This window comes from Phyllobates terribilis, unplaced genomic scaffold (assembly GCF_046119375.1).
Source record: "Phyllobates terribilis strain yellow unplaced genomic scaffold, ASM4611937v1 Scaffold_8__6_contigs__length_399053987, whole genome shotgun sequence".
NCBI classification, from domain to species: Eukaryota; Metazoa; Chordata; class Amphibia; order Anura; family Dendrobatidae; genus Phyllobates; species Phyllobates terribilis.
This window is the reverse complement of record NW_027362768.1, coordinates 106,639,395-106,659,590: the sequence shown is the minus strand read 5'-3', so window position 1 is coordinate 106,659,590 and position 20,196 is coordinate 106,639,395. Positions and strand designations below refer to the sequence as shown.

The 20,196-nt window shown below is 43.8% G+C and overlaps 1 protein-coding gene across 2 annotated transcripts in view; it reads right to left on the bottom strand.

The window, feature by feature from the left end:
- Positions 1-2,236: 2,236 nt before the first annotated feature.
- Positions 2,237-20,196, bottom strand: part of CDC7 (cell division cycle 7) — a 60,518-nt gene continuing 42,558 nt past the window's right edge. Inside the window, exons 10-11 of one of the 2 annotated variants that reach the window (XM_073642590.1) lie at positions 6,463-6,612; positions 2,237-2,679 (exon numbers count right to left, since the gene is read on the bottom strand). In XM_073642590.1, the coding sequence (XP_073498691.1) occupies positions 2,300-2,679; positions 6,463-6,612 (530 nt within the window). In that variant the 3' untranslated portion in view covers positions 2,237-2,299. The remainder of the gene's footprint in view (positions 2,680-6,462; positions 6,613-20,196) is intronic. The other variant, XM_073642589.1, reaches the window with a different exon arrangement.

Below are 20,196 nucleotides of genomic sequence, written 5' to 3'. Positions count from 1 at the left end.
GCACCTGGTCCAATAGGCCCAGGTCAGTAAGGACATACTATTACTGACAATGTCGGAAAGGGGTTAAAGGGTTTCTCTGGGAATGCAAAAATATATTAAAGATGTAATTACAAATAAAATTACTCAATACCTTTAATTAGCAAATCATACTCATTTTCTTTAAGAGGTAAATCACTATAGCATATTAAAATGGCCTTCTTGTTACACTGACAAGTCAGTCCTAGAATATTAATAGAACCGCTGCCTGTGAGCATGTGCAGTAGCTAGTGCCTCCACCTCAATCCTTGTGTAGGATGATGGGTTCCCAGCGGATATTCTAAATTTATTACTGGCGATACCAGGGGTACTGAGGTAAAAAGAGGCTGCTCACACTGCTAGCCATCCGGTCTATCTGATCTAATACTGGATACCAGGGGGTACTGAGGTAAGAAGAGGCTGCTCACACTGCTATCCACCCGGAGTATCTGATCTAATAGTAGAGATGCCCTGTTTCGGATATAATAATGGAGACATGGTGCTGAGGTATGAAGAGGTTGCACACACAGATGTCCAGCCTGTCTTGATAATGCAGAGCAGCTGCAATCATGTGGAGTTGGCTGGAAATTAGGTGGTATGGACTATCTCCATGTCACACCAGCAGACATCCTGTTGCACATATTCACAGGCACCTTATTTGTTAAATGCCTTCAAATTAGGAAATCATTCATTTTCTTTCTGTATTTTTTTTTCTATTTCTGGAGAAAGCCTTTAATCTTGATGATGATCTTCTATTGTGGCCAGACTGATTTTGAAAATTGTGGTGTCAAAATTCTGACAGACAGGAAAAGAAAAAAAACAAACAAAACACTGCACATTTGACCCATTTTTAAAGGGCTGTGCAGGACTTTTACATTCACTGCTTAGCCATAGGATAGGTCAACAAATTTGATTGGGAAGAAAGGGGTGGGGGAGAAAACTGGCACCCTCACTGATCAGCTGTTCACAGTGCCAGCCAGACATGCTCAGTGACTGAGCAGCACAGCACAGCTCCATCACCTGTAATTGCTGCGGTTACTGCACACCTATTGATTTGAGTAGGGGGCGATGTGCAGTACCTGGCCACAGTGACTATACAGTTCACAGATGTGCAGCTCTGCAACTGAGCGCTTCTGAACAAACAGATATCGATGACCTATTCTATGGATAGGCCATCAACGTAAAAATCCTGGACAACTGCTTGAACTGAATATCATCCACACAAAAGTAAAAATTTGCATTAGAGATTTCATTCCAGTATAGATTTTCTGCAAGATTAGAGCATACCTAATGAGGCAACGGCTGTGTTACTATCTTCAAAGGGTAGAGGAAATTGCTAAGAACTTTCAAAATATTAGTGTTTATTCGAAGAACAGTTGAAAAATGTATAATTTATCCATGCAAGATCTGTGCATTAGTTAAAGGCTACCAGCTTCGTGGTTTTGGAATATTTCAGTGTGATGTCAAGTGCTTCAGAAAAATCCAATAAAAACAGGACACACAATACCTGAAAGACAGTAGAATACAATAAAGTAAGAGTGGAATTTTACAAAACCACAGGCCGCACGAGCTTGCAGCGTCTGAGGAAACAATACATCTGTAGGCACCGGCAGAGATTCAGGACTGCCAAGTTTGGACTCTGCTCCTCTAGACAAATAACACTTTAGTGACGTGCTGTGCTGAAATTACATAAACAGCAGAAATTACCAAGATCGGGGCCCCAGGGTTTTGTGGGCTTCAACTTCTTATGCAATCAATACTTCAACATCTGCAAACATTTTTCTGTTGCAGCCCTTGCCAAGAAAAAGTACATGATTAAAATAACGGACTTAAGAAAAAAAAAAAAAATCAAGCTGAAGAAGTTTGATTATACTGTACTAATCATTCTTTATCCACGTCTCAGATAAAACAGCTATTTCTCTATGTTATCACCTTATATGGAAACTTTCAAAGAATCACAGCGCTGTAAACATCTCAGGCTGGAGTTTCATCAAGTGTTTACACTTCAATCTTTTTTGTTCCCCCCCTTAAATGTTTACAGGCCGAGTGATAAAGCCGCAGTGTAAGAACATTTCTCTGACGGCAAAGTGAAAAATTTGCCTCTTTCGGATTGTTTGTGTAGTATTTTCTTGATTAGTCCTGCTTTCCCAAAGCTTTGCGTCTTTACAAGTCAAACAAGAAAGCTCCAGTAAATGGATTGCAATGTTTATTATAATAATTTATTATACCATACAAATCATAAATATACTAAAATATACATAAAAGGCTCCAGTAACAAGTTCAATCACCAGAGACCCTTAAAAATGGGATGTGACAAAGCCTCTTCTGCTGTGATCCGTGTAGCAGGGTTCATGTCCAGCAGTCTGTCCAGTAGATGGTAGGCCTCATCAGGCACCCTGTCCCAGCCAGTCTGCCTGTAGCCCATGCTGCCAGCAGAAGACATGCAGCTAAAGCCTTCACTGGTATTGGCAGGTGATGTTTCACAAGTCTCGTCCACAAACCATCCATCTTGTTTTTCGATCATTCTTATTTGTAAGGCAGCTCTCTGTTTTTGGACATCGGATTCAGTCCCGGGTGTGACGGACAGACATACTCGTCTCAGTCCTTCACACAATTCCCTTAAATCTTTTGCGGGTAGCTCTTTACTACAAACCACAGCTTTACCTAGACGACAAATAGGGAAAGGTTAGCTGGAAAGTGTAGAATTGTGTACATTTAGCACCTTCAAGAATCCGTAATAGTCACGGTCATCTGCCATTACCTGGTAGATGTAATAACTCACACTGAGAATGCTTCCCGTAAAGCAAAATTACTTTTTTTTTTTTTTTTATTGTGTGGGCTGTTACTCACCCTCTGCGGCTATAGAGCTGACTTAGTCTTGGTTGATAGACTGCAGCAGTGATGTCATGTCGACCACTGCAGCCAATCACTGGGCTCAGCGGCTCTGCACTGTTGACATGATGTCACTACTGCAACCCATCAAAAATGAGCGCAGCGGAAGTGAAGCATAGCTACAGCTGTGGCATAATAGTAACACCAAAGTATCATTTTATACATCCAAGGCCACGTTCAGTATGTGCTCAGTATTTTACCTCAGTATTTTAAGCCAAAAATCAGGAGTGGGACAATCCGAGGAAAAGTATAATAGAAACACGTCACCTCTTCTGTATTTATCACCCTCTCCTGGTTTTGGCTTCCAAATACTGATGTAAAATACTGACCAAATACTGAAAGTGTCTGAAAAGTCTTTGGTTAAAGGAAGCATGTCACCCCCAAAATGCGATTTCGACCTCTATAAAACTCCTACCTACTGTATAGATTGTTTTTTATCTTCAGTTGGACAGAAACAATTTTATGTGCAAATGAAGGCTCCTTGGTGCACCCTTAGTGTAACCAAAAGCTCAGTGCACTGTTATACCCCCTCAAGCAGCAAGTCTCAACTTTCATTAGCTTGATTGGCTCCTACAGGGTCAGCGCACTGTCAAACAGGCTCACTCACACAGTGTCAGCGCGGGTGTAAGCTCAGCCCTCTCTCCCGTCTGTTGCACGCAGGCTCGCGGGATGAGAGCGCATACACACTGACACTGTGCGTAAGATATTCGCCTCCTGCAGTGCCAGTGTGACCTAACAGGGCCAGGGATTCATTTCAGGTAACGCTTGCACTAGGTAAGCAAGCGCTATAAATCAAACTAAGGGAATGTGCAGACTGGTGCACCGAGTCTTTGGTTAATCTTCATTAACATATGAAATTAGAGTTTTTCTGCCTAACTAAATAAGTAAAGGAAGAGAGACCGGTTTTCACCGCACTGCCGGCTGTCCACGTGGAAGAAACATACCATCTGGTTCCAAAGAGGGTTTTTTGGATCACTTTTTATTATTTCATTGTCTGTTATAAGTTAAAATTATCAACGCGTTTCAAAGTTTTTGTTTAACTTCTTCATCAGGATAAGATAAGACAAGCTTGTCTTACCTTATCCTGATGAAGAAGTTAGGCAAAAACTTTTAACTAAATAAGTAAAATCTATACTGCAGATAGGAGTTATATAGGGGCAAAGTCCCCTATAGGACTGTATAAGTAGTTTATCCCCCCTTCCCCAAAAAACGCGATTTAAACCCAGTTTAACAAACTTTCTCAGACAACCCCTTTAATGTATAATTATTATTCTGTGATCGAATTATAGTTGCAAGCACTGTACCCGTCTGAAGAAGTGATACATATGGGGCACTCCCTGATGGCGACTCCCAGGCACTCCATCTGTGAGATACTTATAGATTTATTGTCCCCCCTCAACTGTGTTAATATAAAACATTATATATAATTTGCTTATTCAATTTTTATCTCTCATTTTACTTATTCACATTATTGTGTGCTTTGTTGGTGTTTTTTGCATATTAGTTGATATTTTTAGTAATTTGTGCTTTTGACATAAGGATATTAATATCTAATTCAATTGTGTTTTTTTATGCACTGTGAATTATATTTCTTGATATTTTTATAAGCTGGATACGTATGAGATATCTGCTAGCTTATAATCCATTACATTAGACGTGGGCAAACTAAGACCCGCGGGTCACATCAAGCCTGGGGACCTGGACTGCAAAAAAACAAACAAACCAGTATATATATCCTCAGGATGCAGATACCGGTGAATATAACTGTGGAAGAGGAAGCAGTCACCCCCCTCTATCGCTATTCAGCCTGTGGGACAAAGTGCCTCTGCACAGCAGCCTCCATGGTGTCACTATATCATGCTTACATCAAGCAAAGCCAGGAGCAATGCACTGGGGTGGTGAGGAGAGTAGTGTTTCTGCATTACAGTCATTCACTTGTGGGGGAAGGGGAATCATACTGTGTTGGGGGGGGGATCATTCCATGTGGGAGACTGTTGGTAAAGGGAAATCATACAGTTTTGGGTGGCTATGGGAGAGCATACTTTGGTGGTGTGCGGAGAGACAGTAGAGGCTATCATACAGTGTATGTTGGGGCTGTGGGGACGTATAGTGTGTGTGGGGGACTGTGGGGTCCAGCATACAGTGGTTTTGTACTGCTCAATAATAAGTAAATTAATATACATAATGCTGATATTGAACAAAATTACAGAGTTTTGGTTCGGCCCTCCACAATGGTCTCATGTGGTCTCTTGGGAAAATTAATTGTCCACCTCTGCTGTATCAAATGTGTCCATAAAGTATGGGTGACCTGCTTTTTTTGTGGTTTTCAAAGATTACTTACATTTGCTCTTATTACACTCCACCTCTTCTGTGCCTATACACACACCTATGCATCCTTTAGGGAAAGGGGTTGCTACCATGGCACTTCTAGAGTGGTCTCATAAAAAGCAATATATATCATTACACAGGTGAAGTGTACCTACGATAACAATTACAGACCTCTCCATTCTATGTAAGTGGGAAAACTTGAAAATGGGCAGTGTATCAAATACTTGTTTTCCCCACTGTATCTAACCTATCCATTTTTATTTTTTTTTTTAATTGTGCGACTGCGGTTTTTATTTTCCTATAGGGAAGAGGTGGTCGCAGCCAAAAGTCACCCTCTCTGTACATTTACCATTGCAGAACTTTAACATTAATAAGAACAAACACAAAAAGGACTTTAGAGTTGGGGCCCATTCAGACGCCAGTTTCTCGTGTACGAGTTCTAGCTGCATTTTTCACGGATAGAGCTTATATCTATTCTAGTATAGGGGGGCTGTTCACTTGTCGCAGTGGACAGTTTGGGCCACACAATCATGAAGACATATCCGATTTTGACCAAAGTCTCTGATCAAGCACACCAATGCAAGTCTACGAGTTAATGGGAGGGGAGAAAAAGAAAAAAAATTACGTTTTTCACAGACTGATATCAGATGCATTAGAAAAACCTTCATTTTTTTCAGAAAAACTTATGAAACTGATACACTGGCCAAACTCTGATAAGAATCAGACTTTTGTGTACGAGAAAAATCACTGACGTCTGAATGAGCCCTTAGACCTGAAGAACATGGACTGGCTTGATAATTTCACAGCCATAAATAACAGTGGTGAAAGTTATTGTAGGGAGGGAAAAAAATATAAAAATGTTGCAATGTGATTTTTTTTTTTACCATTTTGTGCTCGTTTTAACGGCAAGCCATGCCTGTGCATGATGGTTTCAAGAACTCCAATGTTCGTCTGATGCAGCCTTATATATTGCCTTTCTATATATGCACACATGTACATACTCCACTATATATTATGCCTTCCAAAATTGTTTGATACCTCAGGACAAGACCATTAGATATGCAGTGACCCTGCTTTAAGTACTTGACATCTTTTACATATTGTTAATACCCGTAACCCAAGACTAAGCAAGAATAATGGCACTCAACTGTACACACGGTGTAATAAATATGGGTTAGCTTATGGGCCCAGATTAAAAGGAATCTAAATTGCATATACTGAACATACCAAATTGTTTAGCGGCTTGAACAGTCTCTCTTGATCCACGAATTGTCATGATTTGAGCCAGAGCATTCATGTCATCAGCAGCATTGAAAAAGTGATATCTTCCGCTGAGAAGGGAGAGAAAGATGATGCCAGCAGACCACATGTCGATAGCTGCAAAGAGATTGAAAGATCTTTATTTTCCACTTAACAAGTACAATCTGGAAGCCAGAAACATTTAATTTTATTAAGTTTGTGACTTACTTGAAAATATTTTACCAAACCTACAGAAACACATCAAAGCTGAGAGCTGATTTACACATGGCTATAATATATAATACATGTAGTACAGGCATCTACAGCTGATATGACTTTAAAAAAAAAAAAAGTACTTTAAAGGATTACTTGCAAGTCAGCCATTGGAAAATGGCAGGCACAATGCATGCTGAGAAGGATGTTCCTGCAACTATAGTGCTGGGAGAATGCTGCTGAAATTGCAGAGTATTCTAATCAGGATAGTTCCTAGACCTATTAGACTGGTAAGTGCAGCAACGTTTTACCTTGCTGTAGGGGGGAGGAGGAAAGAAAAGATCAGGCTTTTCTACAGGCTGTTCAAAAGTATAGACAACCTTTTAACTTTTCATTGGAGCCGCCAATTTTCATTATTGCCCTTTTCCTTCCCTTCGTCCCAGAGCCATAACTATTTTTCAATCAATATGATATGAAGGTTTGTTTTTAGTGGGATGAGTTGTAGTTTGAATGACGCCATTTATTTTACCATATCATGTGCTGAAAAATTAGAAAATGATTTCCAAGTGCAGTAAAATAAATTAAAAAAGCAATGTTTTTTGGGATGTGTTTTTACAGAATTCGTTGTGCAGTAAAAAGGAGCTGGCAAAATTATGCTACAGGTCAGTACGATTACAGAGATACCAATCTTTTTTACAAAATGAATTCTGTGCGCATTGTAAAATGTGGCTGCAGATCCTAGAAGAGTATTTCCGTGATAAGAGAAACCAGACTTTCTTCTTTTAAAAACCAGGGCTGTGGAGTTGTAGTCTGCGTCCATTTTGGTGGAGTCGGTATAAAATGGACCGACTCAAACTCCTAAAATATATAATAAATTGGGTACAGTAGTTCAATGCAGTTTGTGGGGAATATTTTTTCATAAGAATTTGGGAAAGTTATGAAATGTCCAATAAATGTCTGTCCTATTCCTGATCTAAGGGTCTAGACTTTTAGAGGAGATGAATCTGTGCTGCAGTAAATGTATCACTTAAAGGGAACCCGTCATGTCCTGTGTACTATGTAAACTGCCCCCATTGCGTTGTTACAGACTTTTTTCATTAAAATCGTCGTTAATATCATTAGTATAAATCACTATATGTTTATATCATACCTGCTCGTTTAGTCATAGGGGTGATTCCTCACATTCAGTCAGGGCTGGCGCCGCCCACGCATCTGAATTCTACTAGTATGGGGCGCTTGCGCAATATGTCATGGCCAGCCAGCAAAGCCTGTAGCGCTGGGAGCCGCTCATGCGCTGTGACGAGTGGCTCCCCGCACGTGTGCAGTGAAGCTGTGTAGTTCCCAGCGCATGCGCTGTGACGAGCGGCTCCCTGCACGTGTGCAGAGAAGCTGTGTAGTTCCCAGCGCATGCGCTGTGACGAGCGGCTCCCCAGACGTGTGCAATGAAGCTGTGTAGTTCCCAGCGCATGCGCTGTGACGAGTGGCTCCCCGCACGTGTGCAGTGAAGCTGTGTAGTTCCCAGCGCATGCGCTGTGACGAGTGGCTCCCCGCACGTGTGCAGTGAAGCTGTGTAGTTCCCAGCGCATGCGCTGTGACGAGCGGCTCCCCGCACGTGTGCAGTGAAGCTGTGTAGTTCCCAGCGCATGCGTTGTGACGAGCGGCTCCCTGCACGTGTGCAGAGAAGCTGTGTAGTTCCCAGCGCATGCGCTGTGACGAGAGGCTCCCCAGACGTGTGCAATGAAGCTGTGTAGTTCCCAGCGCATGCGCTGTGACGAGTGGCTCCCCGCACGTGTGCAGTGAAGCTGTGTAGTTCCCAGCGCATGCGCTGTGACGAGTGGCTCCCCGCACGTGTGCAGTGAAGCTGTGTAGTTCCCAGCGCATGCGCTGTGATGAGCGGCTCCAGCCGAACACAGTGAAGCTGAGCCGTGTTTGAGGGAGTCGGAGTCATGGAAATTGAGGAGTCGGAGGTTTGGCTTACCGACTCCATAGCCCTGTTAAAAACTGCATCACGCCTGTCTCCTTGTGAATGGGGCCACAGCTTCAGTACGATACACAACCTGTAAGACAGGTGTGGCACTGTTTTTGGAAGGAAGAAGTCATCAGTCAGGTTTTCCAAACCTTTTAATGATTTATTATATATTTTTTTTCCTTCCACAACTGTTAAATAATGACTTATTAGTTTAACATTTTAGACAATTAGCAATTCACATGACCGTGTGTGCAGCACCACAATGCAATTATTGTGTGCGAATTTATTATTTTTTTTTCCTGGAACAAGATGAAGAGGTTAAACATTTCAATAAGGAGCCCAAATGGCAAATTATTCCAACTCTCAAGTGACGCATGTCGACTTTTCCCCGCTTGTGTATATATGAGCAAATATTGTATTAATTATAAAATGTTGGAGGACAAGACTATTTGCTGCATCTTTCAGAAAGGGCTGATTTATTACTATGCGAGATCTTCTTTCAATTGTTTTTTGGGACTAACGACTGACAGGGAGAGGCTCAAGCTTTGCTGCTCTTCGAGAAAGTTGGATTGCATACTAGAGCACCCAGGAGGTTTTATTGTACCGCCATCTCTCACATTCTCCACCAAGGTGCTCAACACTTACAACCTCTCCTTCTACCAGGTCTACTTATCCTTAGACAATTTTAGGTTGTTATAGAGACTTCCATTTTACTAAAAACTCACAGCAAAGCATTACCTATTAACCCCCTGCCATAACCAAGTCATCTGGTCACAAAAGTGATCGGACAAGTTTTTTTGACCTGCAATACCTCCAAAGATATGTTGGTTGCACCAGATCCAAGCATGTGCAGCGGAGGATCAAAAACGTATGGATACAGCATGCACCGCGTGTAAGCAAAAGGGATAAGAAATGGTGATGAGCAAGCATGCTTGGATATCGATATCAGAGCGTGTTTGGTTCAGATAGAGCAGCCAGTGTGCTCGAGTCAAATGTATGTAAAGCGCTGCAGAATAGGTTAGCGCTATATAAAAACAAAGATTATTATTATGCTCATTTACCCGCGAGCCGCATGCATCGTGGCAGATACACACGTAGAGAATGCCCGATATACACGCGGCCGCGGATACACGAGCATTTGACCCGAGCACGCTGGCTACTATATCCGAACCACAGCAGGCTTGGGTATCTCCATGTCCAAGCATGCTCACTCATCACTGATCAGACGTCTTGGTTGAAAGACAGTAATAGTTTATGTGCACACGCGTTTTTGCAGCATTTTTATTTTTCTGCAGGCAAAACCCACTCTTGCCAGTAAAGAAGATGCTTACAAAAAAAGTCGGGTTTGGCTGCTTTTTTTTGGTGGGTACAGTAGAGGTTTAATAAAGTTAGATTTATTTATCAAAAATGCTGCAAAAACCCAGAGTTATGTTTTTTTTTTTGCAGCGTTTTCTCACCGTCTCATTGTATTCTATCGGAAAAAAAAAAAGCTGCAAAAACGCTGAAACAATTGACATGCTACAGCTTTTAAACAAAACAAAACGCAGCAGTTTTCTAATTCGGTCATGAAAAAAACAAGCATGTGCATGAGATTTCTGAAATCTCAGCCTTTCTGATATTGAAAAGAAAAGACAAACAAAGCATGCAACATGTGCACATAGCCATAAGGTGAAATACATTGTACTATAGACCGTGGTCCATGCATACATGAGGCGGCCATACAATGTGATATTTTATTATTATATGATGTAGATATCCGGCCTTTTTCCTGATGTGTGAATCGTCTATGCTCCAGCCACATCAGGAGGTCTCATCTTTCCAAGCCTCTAACCTTGGGCACTGGTCCCTCTCCATACACCAACCATTTCACCCTTTCCACTTCTAAATTTCTGTGCCAATCAGTCTACATACTATTAAAAAAAAATACACCATGCCAAGCAAGTATACATAATACTACTAACCCTATAGTCCGCAGTCTCACACCATCACAAAACTAATCTCTCCTCATATCATCCCAAGTGAAAAAGTGCATCATGCAGAACTTATTACTATTCTAAAAACAAACAGAATCCAAACAGACCCCGTAAGAATCAACGCGGCCCCTCTGCTACCACATATATCAGTTACGTAACAAATGCATAAATTGTTTGCCTGATCCGAAAAACAGGACGCAATAATGCAAGTGTGAATGTAGCCTTGACTGTCAGAAAAGCACAAATACCCCAAAAGCACCACTAACGTACATGACTTATCCACTCACCTCTGCAACCATTTTTTTTTTCCCCCTTTTTCCCTCCACTTCTTCAAAGAGCCATAACTTTTTTTATTTCTCCATCAACATAGACACAAGACGGCTTAGGTTTTGTAAGAAGAGCTGTAGCTGTGAATGACGCCATTCATTCAACCATATAGTCTACTGGAATATGGGAAAAATTCCAAGTGAGAAAAAAAAAATTTTTTACCTGGAAATGTGATTCTCCAAAGTATGTTTACTGTGATGGTAAACTCAAATGTTTTTTTAAGCATGGGAAATACAAAACAAAACAAGTTTTTTGGTTTGTCACCATTCTCTGAGACTTGGAATGTGATTTTTCCATTGATTGAGCGAGCTGAGCTGGTTGAGGACCTTTTTTTGCACCATGAGCTGAAAGTTTAATTGATGCCAATTTGGGGTACATGCAGCGTTATGTTAGTTTTTTATTGTAGTTTTTTTAAGGAGTGATGGTGATTATATTGTAAGGCTGCGTGCCCACTATGCATTTTTCAAGCGTTTTTGCTGCGCAATGTCCGCAGCGAAAAAAACTTAAAAACCGCTTGGTAATACGTGCCTCACGGTCCCCAATGATAATCCGCATGTGATGTGCCATTGCTGTGGATTTTTCCGTGCGGAAAAATCTGCAGCATGTCCATTATTTGTGTGTTTATGCATGCGGATTTGCCTACTCAATGCATTTGAAAAAAAAAATCCGCATGTCAAAACGCTTCAAAAACGCGTGTTAAAATCTGCAAGTGTTTTTACTGGCAAGGACATGCAGAAATGCTGGGGAAATTTTCTGCTTCAATTCTGCATCGTGGGCACATAGAAAAATGAACATTTTTTTTCTTTTTTTTTTCATTGTTGAAGGCCGATCTGAATGCTTACATTAAATTTTTTTTTTTTTACCCCTTAGATGCCAGATTTGCAAATTTTGGCCTGGACACAGTCACTTTATGTGGCAATAACTCTGGAATGTTTCAACATATCTCAGTGATTTTGAGCTGATATTTTCATGACAAATTTACCATCAACATAAAATATAATGTGAGTCAATATTTTTTTTTATTCATAAACGCAAAACATACCAGAAATTTGACAAGTGTCTAAAAATTAGCAATTTTCAAACGCTGAATGATTATCCCTTTAAAGAGAATCTGTCAGCAGGATTTAGCCCTATAAACTAAAAGCATGGCCATAATGGTGCTGTGATGCTGATTAATCTGATACCTGATCTGAAGGGATCATTGGTTGCTGAATATTCACCTTATGAAGTTTTCATAAAATGACGTCTTGTGTGCTTTGGGGTGGGATGTGGGGGCAGGGTCTTTATCTAGCTCTCTGCCCCCCACCAGCCTCCTCTGTTTCTTGTGCAGGTCACTGATTATTTAATATGCCTCCTTTTTAAAATTCCAAGCCGCCATCTTTGTGTGGATGGCACGTGAGCAGTGGGAACCGACATCCTGTGTGCAGGACTTCAATAAAATCGTGCCAGAGGTGGCGCATGCGCAAATCGATATTTTGGCTCTGAACTGAGCCGAAACCTCGATCTGCGCACACGCCTCCTCCAGCGCCATTTTAAGGATGGCAGCAGCGCCGCAGAATTTTAAGAAGGGAGGTCACTGAATAATCAGTGACCTGCACAAGAAAGAGAGGAGTCCGGTGGGGGGGCCGAGAACGTGATAAAGATCTTGCTCCTAAATCCAGCCCCGAAGACGTCATTTTCTGAAAACTTGATCAGGTGAATATTAACCCCTTAAGGACCAGAGCTTTTTCCGTTTTTGCTTTTACGTTTTTTGCTCCCCTTGTTCCCAGAGCCATAGCGTTTTTATTTTTTTGGACAATATGGCCATGTGAGGGCTTATTTTTTGCGGGAAGAGTTGTACTTTTCAACGCCATTACTAGTTTTACCATATCATGTACGGGAAAACGGGAAAAAAAATCCAAGCGCGGTAAAATTGCAAAAAAAGTGCAATACCACAGTTTTTTTTTTTTTTTTTACCACGTTCACTGAATGCTAAAACTGACCGGCCATTCTTATTCTCCAGGTCATTATGAGTTCGTAGACACCAAACATGTATAGGTTCTTTTATATTTAAGTGGTGAAAAAAAATTCCAAAATTTGGTACAAAAAAAAAAAAAAAAATAGCGCCATTTTCCGAGACCTGTAGCGTCTCCATTTTTCGGAATCTGGGGCTGGGTGAGGGCTTATTTTTTGCGCGCCGGGCTGTCGTTTTTATTGATAACATTTTGGGGTAGATCTGATGTTTTGATCGCCCGTTACTGCATTTTATTGCAATTTTGCGGCGACCAAAAAACGTAATTCTGGCGTTTAGAATTTTTTTCTCGTTACGCCGCTTACCGATCGGATTAATTCTTTTTTTATATTGATAGATCGGGCGATTCTGAACGCGGCGATACCAAATATGTCTATGTAGGTTTTTTTTTTATATAGATTTTATTTTGAATGGGGCGAAAGGGGGGTGATTTAAACTTTTAGATTTTTTAAATATTTTTAAAAACTTTTTTTTTCACTTGTTGCTTGCTTCAATAGTCTCCATAGGAGACTAGAAGCAGCAACTATCCGATCGGCTCTGCTACATACAGGGGACCAGCAGATCCCCTGCATGCAGCAGAAATGGTCCTGTGCTATGAGCGCCGACCACTAGGTGGCGCTCATAGCGACCAGATCATGACAACCACAGGCGTCTGCTGCAGACCCTGGGTTGTCATGCCCACCCATCGGTGACCCGCGATCATGTGACGGGGTCGCCGATGGGCGGGGCTTATGACGCGCTACCCGGAAGCGCGCGTTAAATTCCGCTGTCGGAGATTGACAGCGGCATTTAACATGTTAACAGCCGCGGGTGGATCGCGATTCCCCCCGCGGCTGTTGCGGGCACATGTCAGCTGTAAGAATCAGTTCGGTTCAGTGAGGGCTCAGCGCAGTAGCCCTCACTGAACGGGCAGTACGCAAATGTGCGTACTAATACTGCATGGGTTGCAAAGGGGTTAAACAACCACTGAGCGGAGCGGATTCCTTCACATCAGGTATCCGATTAATCAGTAGCACAGCGCCATTATGGCCATGCCTTTAGTTTATAGGGCCAAATCCTGTGGACAGGTTCCCTTTAAGCCAGATGGTTATACCACACAAAATAGTTAATGCCATTTACTTCATGTCTACTTTACATCATTAAAACGTTATTTTATTAGGATGTTTTTTTTTTTAGGGACCTATTCAGTTTTGAAGTGATTTTAGGGGACCAACATATTAGAAAACCCCCAAAAGTGCTACCATTTTAAAAACAGCCCCCCCCTCAACATATTAAAAACTGCTGTCAGGCTGTTTATTAACCCCTCAGCTGCTTTTCAGGAATTAAAGCAAAGTGGCATGGCAAGAAGGAAAAGATCCTAGTTACTTACCGGTAACGGGATTTTACAGAGCCCATGACAGCACTACCTGAGAGAGGATATCCGCCCACCAAGGACAGGAACCTACTGAATAAAAAGGCGGTACCTCTCTTCCGCATCAGTTTTTGTTTCAGAGCATGAGAGGGCCTCCGAAAAATAGGTTAGTACATAACTACCACCTAACATTTCTTAATAAAACACCCTAAGAAGTACACACCATAAGTGCTAAAGGGGAGGGAATTAATAGGGTGCTGTCATGGGCTCTGTAAAATCCCGTTACCGGTAAGTAACTAGGATCTTTTCCCCTTCTCCCATGACAGCACCACCTGAGAGATTTATAGAGATCAGACACCAGAGGGAGGGATCACCGCTTGGAACACCTTCCTACCAAAGGACAGATCAGTAGAAGAGGAAAGGTCAAGACGGTAATGCTTGTAAAATGTAGCGGGGGAAGACCAAGATGCCGCCTTACATATGATGTCGATGGGCACATAAGCCTTCTCAGCCCAGGAAGCAGCTACCGCTCTGGTGGAGTGGGCCTTCAGGTTCTCTAGAACTGGCAGATTGCTAGAAGAGTACGCTAAGCCAATGGTGTCCCTGACCCACCTAGCTATGGTCCCCCTTATAACCTTAAGCCCTTTCCTAGCCCCCTGAAATGAGATGAATAAGGCGTCACTTTTTCTCCAGGCCTCCGTCACCTCCAAATACTGGACTAATACCCTCTTAACATCTAAAGTGTGAAGTTTTTGTTCCTCTGAATCTCTAGGGTCAGGATAGAAGGAAGGGAGAGTAATTACTTGTGTCCTATGGAATTTGGAGGCTACTTTTGGAAGATAGGCCAGGTCTGGTCTTAAGACTACTCTATCCATACACACCTGAGCGAACGGATGGTTAATTGACAGCGCGTGCAGATCACTAACCCTACGAGCCGACGTTAGAGCTACCAGCATGGCTGTTTTTAAGGTGAGAATTTTCTCCGAAACTTCCTCTAAGGGCTCAAAGGGAGGCTTGGTTAGCACTTCTAGAAACAGATTAAGGTCCCAAGGAGGCATCCTTGGAGTAGGAATATGTCTAGATCTACTGCAAGCTTTAATGAATCTGATGATCCACCTATTTGCTGCCAAGTCGCAATTATATAGTGCCCCCAGAGCTGATACTTGTACCTTAAGGGTACTGGTAGCTAACCCCATGCTTAAGCCTTTCTGAAGGAATTCCAGGATGGCCCCAATAGGAACCCTCCCTTTGGCGGACTGACCCGAGGTAGACAGAAATTTAGCCCAGGTTCTACCATAGATCCTAGTCGTCACCGGCTTCCTACTCGCCAGTAGAGTAGTAACTAGACCTGGAAAAAACCCCTAATGCGTTAGTAGTGACCTTTCAAAATCCAGGCCTTCAAATGCAGGCCCAATCTTTGGGGATGGAAGACTGGGCCCAGCCTGAGGAGATCTGGGGTGTCCGGAAGAACCCATGGATCCGCTTGGGACATTCTCTTCATCCAAGTGAACCATAGTCTCTTGGGCCAAAACGGGGCGATAAATATAACCCTCGCCTGTTCTTCTCAGATCTTCCTCAGGATAGTAGGGATCAGCATTAGAGGGGGGAAATGCATAGGCCAGGGAAAAGTCCCAAGGAATTTGCAGCGCGTCCACCGCAAACTGCTTCTCCTTTGGAATCAGGGAGCAAAAGATTTTGGTTTTCCGATTGTGTTTGTACGCAAACAGATCTATCTGAGGTTGTCCCCATCGGCCGATAATCTGCTGGAATATAGCTGGATTCAATTCCCATTCTCCTTGTTTCAAGATGTGTCGACTTAGAAAATCGGCTTTTACGTTCTCCTCTTCTCTTATATGCAGCGCCGAGAGCGTGAATAGAGGACTCTCCGCAAAACGAAGGATCTGATCTACTAACATCAGAGGAAGGGATCTGGTACCCCCTTGACGATTGATGTAGGCAATTGTCGTTCGGTTGTCCGACATTATCTGGATGTGATGACCCTGAAGAAGAGAACTGAACTCTACTAGCGCATTTCTGACTGCCAACAACTCCCTCATGTTGGAGGAGAGACCCGTCTCGCTGTCCGACCAGAGGCCTTGTATTGAATGATCTCTCAGGTGAGCTCCCCAGCCTTCTGCGCTTGCGTCTGTCTTAATCGTATCTGACACCTGGAAAGACCAAGGAACCCCCAGAGATAGATTTACCGGATTCATCCACCAGTCCAGCGAGTTGATTACTAAACTTGAAAGGGATATTCTTCCATCCGGGCGACCTCTGAGCCGTTTGTCTGCTGTCAGGATCTCCTGCTGAAGATGTCTTGAATGGAACTGGGCCCACTGAACGGCTGGGATACAAGATGTCATCGTACCCAATAGAGACATTGCATTTCTCAAGGTCATGGATGGATTGCTGATTACGCGTGATATGAGGGAACTGATCTTCAGTTTCTTGTCCTCTGGCAGAAGACAAGACTGGTTTTCCGAGTCCAAAATGACACCCAGGAATGATTGAACCTTTTTTGGTTCTAGTCTCGATTTTTCTAAATTTAACATCCAACCCAGGCCATTTAGACTGGCCATGACTTCCGCCAGAGCCAGTGCGCAGAGTGGTTTTGATCTGCCCACCACTAAAAAATCATCCAGGTAAGGGATGACTAGGATATCTTTCTCCCTTAGATGCGCTGTAACTTCCAGGATAATCTTTGTGAAAACCCTTGGAGCCATGGAGATGCCAAAGGGAAGAGCTGCAAACTGAAAATGCCTTATGGGCTTGCCGAACCGTACAGCTACCCTCAAACTGTTGGTGTGCAGGAAAGATTGGGACGTGGTAGTAAGTGTTCTTCAAATCGAGAACGCACGTATAACATTCTGGAAACAACATGTTTATGGTCGATTTTATTGATTCCATCTTGAATGGCCTGTAAATCAAATGGTCGTTCAGCTTCTTCAAGTTGACCATGGTTCTGAAGGCGCCATCCGCTTCTTTATTAGGAAGAGAGTTGAGTAAAAACCCTCTCCCTTGCTCGGGTACAGGTGTTTCTACTAGAACCCCCTTCACAACCAGAGTGAGTACTTCCTGTTGCAGGGCCATCTGCTCCCTTAGGCCTCTGGGGGCTGAAATCCTGACGGTGTTTCTGGGAATGTTTTTGAACTCCAACTTCAGCCCCCTCCTGATTATCCCTAAAATCCAAGCACAGGAAGAGATTTTTTCCCAGGCGGGAAGGAAGTGGGACAACCTTCCTCCCACCTGGGGAGGTCCGTCACTTAGGGGCTTTCTTATTCTTGGAGGATGGACCCCCGAACATGAAGCCTCTGTTATTCGGCTTCCTGTCTCTCCAACCACTCTGATATCTGGGAAACTTGCTCCGATTGTATTTCCTCTTCCGAAAGGAGCTCTTATATCGGGGAACAGACACAGTAGGAAACCCATGTTTCTTGTCCGCGGCCTTATCCATGATGTCATCTAAGGCCTTCCCGAAAAGAAAGTCCCCTTCCCAAGGGATTGAGCAGAGTTTAGATTTCGACTGCACATCCCCTGGCCAGCTCTTGAGCCATAATGCCCTACGGGCTGCATTAGAAAGATTTTCTGACCTGGCAGCCAGCCTAACTGAATCTGCCGATGCATCTGCAAGGAAAGCAGCCGCCCCCTGCAAAAGAGAAAGACCCGACAGAATTTTCTCTAGAGACATTCCCTTTGATCTGGTCCTCTAATTGTTGAAGCCAGATCATCATAGACCTGGGCGGTGCAGGAGGCTGCCACTGCCGGTTTCAGAGTCCCAGACCTGTTTTAGAAAAGACTAAGCCTTTTTATCAAGCGGATCTTTTAGGGTCCCTAAATCCTCAAAGGGCAGTGTGGATCTTTTCGAGGACTTTGCGATGGCCACATCAATTTTTAGGGGTTTTGTCCCACTTAGCTGCATCCTCCTCTTCAAAACGGTGTCTCCGCTTAGAAGAAGACGGCAGCTGGCCTTTCCTCTCTGGGTTTTTCCATTCTCTATCTATAAGAGTCTTGATCCTTTCGTTAACTGGGAATGTGCATCTCCTCTTCTGATCTAAGCCCCCGAACAGGACGTCCTGAATTGTTTTGGGAGCTTTGGCATCGGCAATACCCATAGTCACTCTAATAGCCTTGACCAATCTTTCAGTATTGTCCACCGAAAAACAAGGCCTACCCCCTCCATCATCACCCGAAGACTCTGATGAAGACGAAGAGAGGTCAGAGGGGGAAGGATATTCCCTCGTGAAAAGGGACTCTACTGATTCCTCTGAGTCCGAGGAAACCCGTTTCTGCTTCCTCCTCTTACGAGATATCAAGTTCTTTAAGGAATCCCTGACCTCCGTCTGGATTAAGGTTTTTAAATCCATAGAAAAACTAGGGGACTCCTCTACTATAGTTTTCTGGATACAACCAGTGCAAAGGTTCTTGCACTGGTTGTATCCAGAAGCTGGGAAGGCCAACTTTGCATACTGCACTCTTTATTCTTATTCTTGAAACTACTCTTTTTTGGTTCCTAACAACCAGAAAGAAATGAAAGGAGAGAAAAGATAAAAAAAATAGAAGAGCACATTACTAAAGGTGAACTTTCACGAAGATCACTCACCACACTGCCGTTCAGACTAGGGTACCGGAGGCGGTGGTTGTCGTTCACATGAACGCTCCCATCTGGCGGAGGTGGATTCACGAGATTTCTTCTGACCGGTTCTGCCAGCACTCGTACGACCCCCACTGCTGTGGCTCTGATGATTGGAAGACTCCCGTTGCTCCGGTTGTCTCACATTTTGCTTGATCTGTTTACGCTGCTTAGGCACTTGTGGCTGCTGCTGTTCCTCCTGCGGCGGTGACAGCTGCTCCTCACTCATGATGACGGGGATGCAGACACCACCACCTTGACAGCTTCCCATCCTTTTAAAGCATAAGGGGACTCCACCTCCTTTGGGCCCCTACCCTTCCAGCTGCAGTGTATATACATACAGTGTATTTTTCACTAAAATAAATATATTCTTTTTTTTTTTCATATGCCAGCTGGCGTGCTACGCCGCAGGATCCCTCCTGCGCTGACCCAGCGGCTCCCGGCGCGTTTGCAAACGGGGATGTCCCTGAAAAATCGCACCCGCGCAAGCACAGACCCGGGCTTCCGGCACACTCGTGCTAGGGCGCGACACGACCCCACGCAGCCCGGACTTCCGGCACGCTACGTCACTGGGCGAGACGTGACCCTGCACGTGCGCAGCCCGGAAGGCCTGCCAGCGCGCCCAGCCACGGCCACCGTGCGTGCGCAGACCTGGCCGCAGGACCCAGCGCATGCGGCAGAGGACCCCAGAAGGCGCCCTCCCCGCACGTAGACCCAGGTACCAGCAAGATGGGGCTGGGAACAGAGGACCCATCTGCTGCTTCTTCACGGCCTCCAGGCCGCATCGATCCCGGGATCCAACTCCAGATCCCACGAACAGGTAGGCGAGGCACCACCTAGAGAGGCTCCCATCAAGGACAGGAACCAAAAACTGAAGCGGAAGAGAGGTACCACCTTTTTATTCAGTAGGTTCCTGTCCTTGGTGGGCGGATACCCTCTCTCAGGTGGTGCTGTCATGGGAGAAGGGGAAAAATGTTATTTTTACCACCTAGATGTTGCTGCGGGCCCCTACAGCCGGCAGACGCCAACGCCATTATTTGGCATGGCAAACATCAGGACCACAGTGTCAAGATTTCAGGGTGCCAATGGGATTAAAAAGGGAGCCACCCCCCCCCCACTCTGTAAACCATCAAGATGCTGTAGTCAATATTGACAGCAGCATCTAAGGAGTTAAACGGCCATGGTTGGTGCCAACACTGATTATGATTGATGTAGCAGGGTGTCAGCCATAGTGTACAGCTGCGGCGT